This window comes from Sycon ciliatum, chromosome 1 (assembly GCF_964019385.1).
Source record: "Sycon ciliatum chromosome 1, ocSycCili1.1, whole genome shotgun sequence".
In the NCBI taxonomy this organism is placed as follows: Eukaryota; Metazoa; Porifera; class Calcarea; order Leucosolenida; family Sycettidae; genus Sycon; species Sycon ciliatum.
Genome location: NC_088643.1, coordinates 80410585 through 80420998, shown reverse-complemented (window position 1 = coordinate 80420998; position 10414 = coordinate 80410585). Strand labels below are relative to the sequence as shown.

Below are 10414 nucleotides of genomic sequence, written 5' to 3'. Positions count from 1 at the left end.
ACTATCATCAACAGGAACACGTGATGCAGTGAGTCGCTGTCAAAGCAGGTGTGCTGTGGCCATCCCCTTCCATCCAAGCGCACTGGCCAGTTTAACATCTCCTGGTAAGTATAGTCGATGGTGGGAAAGTCCACATCAGCCAGAGGATATCGTTTCTGCAACTCGGTAGTGACCACATTGTTCAGAGGTGATTGATCCATCCTAATGTACGCCTGTCCACAACGTTCCAATCCCTGAGGACAGAATTACGATTGTGAGTTTCCACGTTCAGTCTTCAGTGACTGGTTGATGAGTCTTGCTATTTCTTTGAAGCGAAAACTATGGTCATACTTTGGCACACCATTGCAGCACAATCTCTTTCAATAATAATTTATACGATCACCTAAATTTTCCTTCCGAGTAAGAGATTGGAAGCGATCAAACAACCATACGTATTACGTATAGCTAAATAGCGGCCTGCATGTGAACTTCTTATCTCCTAGCCTTCCACTCACAAGGGACATCGAATCAACAAAATGAAAGAATCAAAGACGTGCACTTATTTTTATTTCAGCTTCCACTGTTTTTGGTCACTTTGAGTTCTTCATCTTTGAATCACTGGTAACAATGTTACATGGTCGGTCGGTAGCAAGGACACATCCCCCATGGCCGCGCCGATCGGCCAACCCTGTCTACCATGCATGCATGCATGGTCTACTGATATGACCTCTGTGCATATACATTATCCATATAAAACCGCTCTGTGAGCGGTTCTGAAAAACCTTTACTGGTACTGCCCCGTCGTAAAAGTAAGAAATTAGAACTGGTCCATTGTCCTCCCAAATGCGAACTGATCCACCTAAATCGCGAATGACGGGACCCGAACGCACCAGTAGCACGAGGTCGGGAGGGCACAGGACAGCAATTATCATAGGGTAACACCACCTACCGCTAGTACAGTACATGGCCTTTGGTCCGGACCAACGTCCCCATCTGCATCCACAGGTAGGAACCTCGTGCTACTGGTGCGTTCGGGTCCCGTCATTCGCGATTTAGGTGGATCAGTTCGCATTTGGGAGGACAATGGACCAGTTCTAATTTCTTACTTTTACGACGGGGCAGTACCAGTAAAGGTTTTTCAGAACCGCTCACAGAGCGGTTTTATATGGATAATTTCAGTTCTTTTTCCGTTCCCTCCCCACCCCAACCCCGAAGATAAACATGATGACCATGCGCGATGTACTGTATGTAGCCATGAGACTGCAATAAAACACTGATACATACCAGCCCTCCCCGCCTCGCTACCCCGCACACAGATACACAAACATGCGTATGCACACGGCACACACACGTGGCCACGCACACATACGCACATGCACACGGCACACACACGTGGCCACGCACACATACGCACATGCGCACGGCACAAACAGGAAATTCTTCATATATAATGCCATGCAAAGCAGTGGCCACCGTACTTGAGGAAGTCAGTTGTGAAACAAAAATAATTCAACTACAGCGTGTAGACAAGCTGACGGCCAAAGCACAACATAGCAAACATGACATTTGCCCAAGGATTGCAGTTTGCAGACCACGCCATGGAAGCAGCGAATACAGTAAAGACAAGAAGAGGTAGAAGGGGGAGAGCAAATGCTCCAGCAAGAGCTTATCTAGGGCCTGGGTAGCTATGGAGATAAATGTGCTAAAGCGCGAGTCCAGCTACCCAGGCCAAAGAAAGAAAAGATTAGTAAAAGCAACCAGGGTGAGTACGAGGCTGTGAAGGTGAGTACGTCGAGTGAATGTGAGTGCGCGCCCTAAAAGGTGCCTTCGTGGTGCCCGGCGGATGCGCCGCGTCAATGATCAGTCTGCTGTCCTCGCAAACGCGGAGGCTGCATTGATTTAACTTTCTTTGCAACTCCTGCAGTCTAGGTACTGAGTATCATTGTTATCTTGTGTGTGTGTGTGTGTGTATGTGTGTATGCGTGAGTCAACAGCGTTGATAAAGTTATTGTGTTTACCCCTCTTGTTTTCTCATCATTGTGTTGCTTTTAATGTTTAATCTTGCCCGTAAAAGAGGCTGTTTTTGATGTAAAAAAAAAAAAAAAAAAAAGGTGAGTTCGCGCCTGTAAAGGTGAGTACGAGAGTAAAGGTAAGTCCGCGCCTGAAAAGGTGAGTACGAGAGTGGAAGTGAGTGCGCGCCCGGAAAGGTGAGTTCGCGCCTGTAAAGGTGAGTGCGAGAGTGAAAGTGAGTGCGCGCCTGTAAAGGTGAGTACGAGAGTGAAAGTGAGTGCGCGCCCGAAAAGGTGAGTACGAGAGTGAAAGTGAGTGCGCGCCTGTAAAGGTGAGTTCGAGGGTGCGAGTGCGTACGAGTGTGCGAGTGCGTGCATATGTGAAATCGTGAACCTAACATATCATACAAAGTGACAAGAAAGGAAGTGGCCATCATACACCAGAAACTTGCAGAAAGTCACACATCCAACAGATAGAGAAGTGAACAGCAATCTGATACAGCCCAGACAGGACAAAGCTGACCTGATACTCGTCCCAGGATCGCAAGTGGCAAATCCTTTTCAATGCATAACATGCACGTGTACGTTAGACGCATGGACAACATCTGACCGTGTCGCTAGCATACAATGTCATCACATGTTTACCCCACAAGTTACACACATGCACAGTAGAAGCATAATGAAAGCAATGGAAAAGTACGATGTGGTTGCTGAAGCATCTTCACACTTCAAATTCAGACTTCAATGTGGTCGTCACGGGATGATATACCTGCAAGATACAAGTGATGAAGAAAGAAAGCAGAAGGTCGTGAGGTAGGCTATGAGTAGTCCTTTCCCAAAGATGCCATAGTTTTTCGCAACTTATGCTTTTCGCAACCGTGCCAAAACAAGTGCTAGTTGCTGAAATCGCATCCATATTTTCAGAAAAAGCTCAAAAGTTGCCAACATCGCAACTCAAAATTGGAGAGTTCTTGTGCAAAACCTACAAAACAGGGAGCAGAAATAGCAGAAATGCAGCGATGCTGCGACAGCAAACTCGTACACCCCTTCCTGCTGTGAACCACCATTTTACACAGTGCCAGTAGCCTGTTGCATGTATCCTACATGTACATGTACATCATTACAGTGCACGGAAAAGGGAATGCACATAATTATCGTAACTACCGTTGATCTACTGTTTCTCAGAAATGAGCCTGAAGGCAGGCGAGAAATGAGCGAGCACGAGTATGTATTTGTCCAACAATGCAACATGTAGTCGGTGACTTGACCTTTCGACCCCATGCCATGGGGCCAATTGCGCCAAGGTTGCGGAGAAATTGCGAAATAGTTCCGAAAAATGAAGAAAGTTGTGAAAGTTGCGATTTCTTCCTAAACACCGAAAAGTTCCGAAAAAAGTGGCGAGCATCTTTGGGAAAGGGCTAGCTATGAGACACCACAAACGGGTCACCTACATGTATGTTCAGGGCTAGTGCACTCACACGCAGAATTGTCATAATCGAGCATTTCCCAAACTGAGAAGTGCAATGAAATCCACTTGCATGCACAGGAGCAATTTTGCAATATTATGATGCGCAATTCGACACGATCTGCGATGCTGCGTGCGATGTGCCCTGCCGTCATGATGGTGACAGTCACCGCGGTATGTTTTGTCAACGTCGCCCTTGCACTCTTCTGTCAAGTCCAAAGTGCTCACATACTTGGCAATGTCTTTGCAGTGATTAACTTTTATCCTAGTTATGTCACGGGTAACTTTAATGAAGTACCCGCAGGCCGTGTCGATCCGCACATCGTCCACTCTCTCATATACTTGGCCTGCTTTGTCTGTGTATCCATTTCATGTGCGATCCACAAAATCGACTAGACGGTGGGTGCAATACGCTCTCTATCTGAAGACGTTCTTCTGGCGACATCTCGCCATGTACTTGGCCTGCTTTGCCTGTGTATCCATTTTCATGTGCGATCAACAAAATCTCAATGCACTACAGAGACTAGATAGTGGGTGCAATACGCTCTCTATCTGAAGACGTGAACCATTAAATTTGTTGGAAAAGTTATACGTACACCTGAAACGTAATGAAGTACAGGAATAGAGAGAGTGACTACAATACGCTCTCGACCTGATATAGTGATAACGTGTTAGAAGGTAACAGGTCTACAGTCCCACCGTACCCTTCCTACACGACTGTAGACCATTAAATTTCACTCTCTCATATACTTGGCCTGCTTTGTCTGTGTATCCATTTCATGTGCGATCCACAAAATCGACTAGACGGTGGGTGCAATACGCTCTCTATCTGAAGACGTTCTTCTGGCGACATCGCGCCATGTACTTGGCCTGCTTTGCCTGTGTATCCATTTTCATGTGCGATCAACAAAATCTCAATGCACTACAGAGACTAGACAGTGGGTGCAATACGCTCTCTATCTGAAGACGTGAACCATTAAATTTGTTGGAAAAGTTATACGTACACCTGAAACGTAATGAAGTACAGGAATAGAGAGAGTGACTACAATACGCTCTCGACCTGATATAGTGATAACGTGTTAGAAGGTAACAGGTCTACAGTCCCACCGTACCCTTCCGACACGACTGTAGACCATTAAATTTTTTTGAGAAGTTATACGTACACCTTAAACGTAATGAAGTACAGGAATAGAGAGAGTGACTACAATACGCTCTCGACCTGATAACGTGAGTACAAGACACTCTCCACCTGATAACGTGTTAGTAGAAGGTAACTGGCAACATATCAATGGGTTGCCTTACCGTGGTCTAGAGGAAACGTCTTCGCAGCAATATTTTCCCTCCAGCGCATTCAGTCGCTGACGCGACATCGTTTACTGGGCCGTTCCAGTTGCGGAAGACATTCGATTCATCGGGCCAATTCAGCAACAGGGCCGTGGACACACAGGGGGCAGAGGAGAGACATTGTTAGTGGACAAGAAAATAATATGCAGTGGCAAGTGGCGAGTGCCGCACGGATGTCAAGTTGTCATGCACAATTCAGCTACTACTTACGGTCCAGCTAGTCCTGCCATTGCTCGCTCGTCCTGGTTTCTCCTCGTTCGTCTTCCTGCACGTCTGCTCTTCTCCTTCCCCACCGTTGGCTTTGCGGTACGGGGGTGCTGGAAGGAATTCCCACCATGTATCCATGTACATGAAGTCCCACCATGACTCCATGTACATGTCCACGGCCACGTCAGCAGCTTGTATAGTACCGGAAGGAGTTCCCACGATGTCTCCAAAGGCCTAGGGCATGTTCGATTGGTAGGATCGGGATCCCGATCCACCGGATCCACTGGATTCGCACCCTTTCGATTGGTCGAATCCAGATCCGGATCCTTCGGATTTGGATCCGGTCAACCCTCCTCGGGGAGCAGGGTTGATCGGATCCAACGGATCCAAATGTGACCTTTGTGCGTATATGGCGGGTAAAAATCATTTTTGTACACATTGTGGTACGCACACGTGGATGGAGATAGAGTTTGTTGACTTTTTGTACGACGCACGCGATGAGTACGACGTTCACCCTTTTGGGTGCCTTGTGAGCGCCATTTTCAACATGGCAACAGTCAAGGTCCAAAATAAAGTGTTCAGTTGAATCTGAAGGATCCGAGGGATCTGAGATCTGGATCCCGATCCCGATCCTTACCAATCGAACATGCCCCTAGAGCGGACGTCTTTGCAGCAATTCTTTTCACCCTGCACATTCACTCCGCCGACACGACATCGTCGACAGCGTTTACGGGGCCGTCCCAGGTGCAAAAGGTCCACGTCAGTAGTTCTCAACTATTTCGCGTACGGGATAGTCGCCGCGACAGCGTTTAAGGGGTCGTTCCAGGTGCAAAAGGCATCCATCAATGGCACTTTGCAGTACGGGGTACGGAAAGGGGCCTCCTCGTTCGACTTCGTCGACTTCTGCATGCAGTTCTCCTTCCCGTCGACCGAAAGGGGTCTCCTCGCAGTTGTCCTTGCCGTCAGGTCCACGTCATGCAGTTCTCAACTATTTCGCGTACGGGATAGTCGTCTTTGTCGTACGTGGCATCGGCGTTTACCGAGTGGCATTGGCACAAAGCAGACCGTTGACGGGGTCACGTGTCAAAAAGGTATCAACAACCTGTCGACTACGTGTCGACCACGTGTATAGCGGTACACTCAGCGGTACACTAATTCTCGTGGCATTCTCGTGTCTAGGCATCGGCGGCTAATGCTAGCATTATAACTAGCATTATAATATATGGGTGTTTTGAAGAAGTAGCAGTGCTCGGCATTAGGTGGCATGTTTTTGGCTGGAGAAAGCATTATCAGTTCTATTTTGGTACAATACAAGACTTTTTAGTTTTTACACGTCTTTTCACATGACAAAAGCTAGCCCTAGCCCTAGGCTTGTACATGACTGTACAGACTGTGACGCTTCGGATTTCATCTGCCAGGACTGTACAATGATGTATAGTACTGACTACAGTCTAGTACAGACTAGCGGTAGTGTACTCGAACTGTACACAGTCTAGTAGTACCGTGTATGTGTGGGTATATCGGTATCCTGTGTCCGTTTTGTGCTCGCGTATGCACTTTGACCTGGCGCAAACAGGTTTCTCGAGATCTCGGTGTGCATGTGCTCTTTCGGCGCAGAGCAGAGAGCTGCACAAACTACAAAGCTAAAAAGAAAACGGCTCTCTTGCATCTGTTGAGTGTCGTGTTGTCGCGTTGGATGTTTACCTTTTTTTTAATTTTTAGCTGCTGCTGTTTTGCAGCGACCATGGACAGTGACTATGAAGATACAATGGAGTTAAGTGATGACTCTGATGAGGAAACAGAGGAAGAGGAATGTGAGCTGCCCAAAGCAAAGGATGCAGCAATATCCCGGCCCAGGTCATTTGAACGGTCTTCCAAACCAAAAAAAAACAGAACAAGAGTGCGAGGAGGGGCATCTACGACGGTGTCTCGCGTCAACTCCGCCAAACGGATTGAAGAGTTCCCAGGGGAGCACTTGTGTATATCAGCCGGACAGCTGTTCTGTGACGCTTGTCACACTGTTGTGATGCCAAAGAAGAGCATCGTAAAGGGCCACATTTCAACGGATCGCCATCGTCGAGCCAAGGATCAAAGGAAAAAGGCGGCTGCTCACCAGGCAACTTTGACAACTTCCTGGAAGAAGTACCAGGAAAAGCACGAGGAGAAGTTGAAGGGCACCGGCCTCAGTACGGCTATGGATGACTCCACCATCATGAGACGCACGAACGTTGTGGAAGCGATGTTGAAGGCTGGCATAGCACTAGCGAAGGTGGACTACCTTCGACCCCTTCTAGAGGCCAACAACGCCAAGTTGACGTTCAGCACCCATCTGGCGCAAATTATACCTTTCTTGTTGGAAACAGAGAAAGCTAAACTGAAGGAAGAAGTGAAGATGGCCCAGCACATTGCTGTCATTTTTGACGGAACAACATACCTTGGAGAGGCCTTTGCCATTCTAGTGCGTTTCCTGGATGACGACTGGCGAGTGCAGCAACGTTTAGTGCGTTTGCATGTGCTGGCTAAGTCCATGACTGGTTTGGAGCTAGCACGCGAGCTTGCAACTTGCCTCAGCACAACTTTCCAACTGGCAGATGGCAAACTTGTTGCATTTGTTCGAGATGGAGCAGCAGTGAACGGTGTTGCTGTGGACCAGGTGAAGAACCTCTTCTTTCCCAGAGCTATGGACGTCCTTTGCGCCTCCCATGCCCTGGACAATGTTGGCCGCCGCTTTGCAACACCTGTCCTGGCTGAGTTCGCAACCTGGTGGGTGAGCCTATTTGCAAAGAGCCCAGCGGCACGACTGGCCTGGAAAACGAGAACCGGTGTATCACCGAAGTCACACAGTAACACCAGATGGTGGAGTCTTTATGAAGTCCTGGCGCAGGTCCTACGCTACTTTGGAGATGTGGAGCCATTCTTGACAAACTGTGAGTGGAGTCCAGCAGCACGCAGGCACTGTCTAGCTATCCTGCACAACGAGACTGCAGAAAACAGTGCCGATTTGTTCCAAGTTGAGCTTGCCGTCACAATTGATGCAGGTGAGCCATTCGTAAAGAAAACATACATCCTGGAGGGGGATGGACCACTCAGCACCAATGCCTACCAGCACTTGCAAGAAGTTGCTACAGCAGCTCAAGATGCTTACTACCCCAATGTTGCTGCTGTGGTGAAGAAGATCGCACATGACAACCGACAGCTACAGAAGGAGCTGACAGCTCATGCCACAGCTTGTGTTCAGCCAGCCATATGCTACTTCCTGCGCAAGTTTAACCACGTCGAGTCTCCTCTTCATGCTGTTGTGGCAATGTACAAAGCAGCACGCCTTGCATGCCCCAAGTACGTTGCGAGGACCAATCCTGCACCAGCTGAGGTCGATACCCTACGTGTACTCCCGGTGTTAGACGACGATCAGCTCATCAACGACTTGAAGCTGGAGCTTGCGCCCTACAAGGTTGCTGCTGCAGAAGCTGACATCGCTAATGACGACGATTTGGCCTGGTGGAGAGAGCACGCTGAACTTTCGCAGTGGAGCAAGGCTGCCAAAGTTCTTTTGACGGTGCCACCGTCTTCCGCTTCGGCTGAACGAGTCTTCTCCCTTTTACAAGCAGCCATGACGTCACAGCAAGAGCGCACCCTGGAGGATCATATTGAACTACAGCTGATGCTACAGTACAACCGCGGTCGCATGAGTTTGGAACTGTGAGTGGTTTTGGTATGCAGTGGCTATATTACTCCACCATGTACTTTGCTAGGTCATTCATGATGGCTGCTGCACTTCTGGCAATTGGACTGTCTTCCTTATCAGCTGCCATGCTGCTCTTGCGTTCTACATTCTTCTTTTTGGACATGCAGCAGGTACATGTAAGATGTATCTGTCTAGTGTGGTCATGCATATACAAATACACTGCCTTATCTCAGTATGAGCCAATTGTGGATACATTTCTTTTCCATGTGCATATTTGCCCAAGATAGCTCGAAAATGTACATATCACTCTAGCATTATAGTGTAAATGGAGCATTATAACAGGCATTATGCCGTGAAATATCGAGCACTGCCAAAAGCATTATACTGTGAAAAAACGAGCATTAGCCGCCGATGCCTACTCGTGTCACAAAACTGGAACATCGAGTACCAGTATGGAAAGGCTTCAGACAGGAAGCCTTTCCAATATCGTCGACACTGAACGTTACGATGTCGTGATGTCACCAAGAGGCCATACGACCGGCCGGTACCCGACTACCCGTAGATCTACTGGGCCGTAGATCTACTCCCCCCCCCCCCCCCTGCCCCTCCCCTAGCACCATCACCAGGGATCTAGGGAGCCCTAGAGGGGAGTAGAGGCTAGACTAGCTAGAGTCTACTCTACACATACCATACTATGGTATAACCTAATACTAGTTCAAAACTAGCATTAGATAAACCTTGTTATAGTTCACACGGGACATCACCAACCCCGTCTACAGAGAGCACCTTCTCCCGACAGTGTCATGGTGGTGGCAGTAACTGTTGACAGCTGTCGAACTGAGAGAAGGACGCCATGGGCAGAAGTTGGAAGAAAAGAAGATTTAAGAAAAGCAATTCAGGTTTCAGTAGCTACATGACTACCAGGACGACAAGCATCCAGGAGCGATCAAAGAATACACGACGGACGCAAGGAGAAGTCTAAAACTCCCCTAGCATAATGAGGGTCAGAACCGGGTTCAACACCCATAATTATGGTTCGAATGGTCCGAAGGGACCGGGGCTCTGCCAACCGCGGAAGGTTGTAGCAAGGTCACTGTTTCCGAACACAGTGTCCTCCACCTTGTCACTCCATGCTGTCAATCTAACAACACAATGTCATACCATACTGTACAATCATGTAATCAAGAGTAAAATTAATGTGTAGGGCTCACCATGCGTCCATATCCCGTATAAGGGAAGTTCTACCGTGATGGACTGACTGCTAGAATGCTTCTCTGCGTTGTGCCTTTTTAATTTCCTCATGCAGGAAACCCGGGCTGTGGCAAGACAAATGTCTACTTGAGGTATTGCAAGAACCAGTTTGACTTCCACTACCGGCCGACGACATCGATCAGCATTGGCACAGCGGTGCGTGTGATGCCTAGCGGTGCCGGCATCGGTGCTAGCGCTGGTAGCAGCCATGTCAGTCTTCAGCTCTGGGATTTGCCTGGCCAGGAAAGCAAGGAGCTACGGCAGCGCTACTACAGAGATGCCGACGCCGCCATAGGTCGGTAGTAGTGCTTGCATCACAGCGTGTGTCTTGCATGGCTACTTCCGATACAAGTTCTTAGCAAACTGTATTCAGAGTTTCAGACTCTACTTAAAACAATGCTGATACTCATCATAGCCATAGGCTTCCAAGTCAGAATGTCAAAGCTTGTCGGCAAGTGTAGGCGAAGCTGATAT

The 10414-nt window shown here is 48.3% G+C and overlaps 1 protein-coding gene and 1 long non-coding RNA gene across 2 annotated transcripts in view; one reads left to right on the top strand and one right to left on the bottom strand.

Annotated features, from left to right (window-relative positions):
• Positions 1–1425: 1425 nt before the first annotated feature.
• On the bottom strand, positions 1426–5239 carry LOC135805769 (uncharacterized). Its single transcript, XR_010551176.1, has 2 exons — positions 4756–5239; positions 1426–2757 (listed from the first exon to the last, which is right to left on the bottom strand). It is a non-coding gene; the product is annotated as an uncharacterized LOC135805769 (long non-coding RNA).
• Positions 5240–9542: 4303 nt separating this feature from the next.
• Positions 9543–10414, top strand: part of LOC135807936 (uncharacterized) — a 6564-nt gene continuing 5692 nt past the window's right edge. Inside the window, exons 1-2 of the mRNA XM_065321264.1 lie at positions 9543–9552; positions 9996–10235. Of these exons, the coding sequence (XP_065177336.1) occupies positions 9543–9552; positions 9996–10235 (250 nt within the window). The remainder of the gene's footprint in view (positions 9553–9995; positions 10236–10414) is intronic.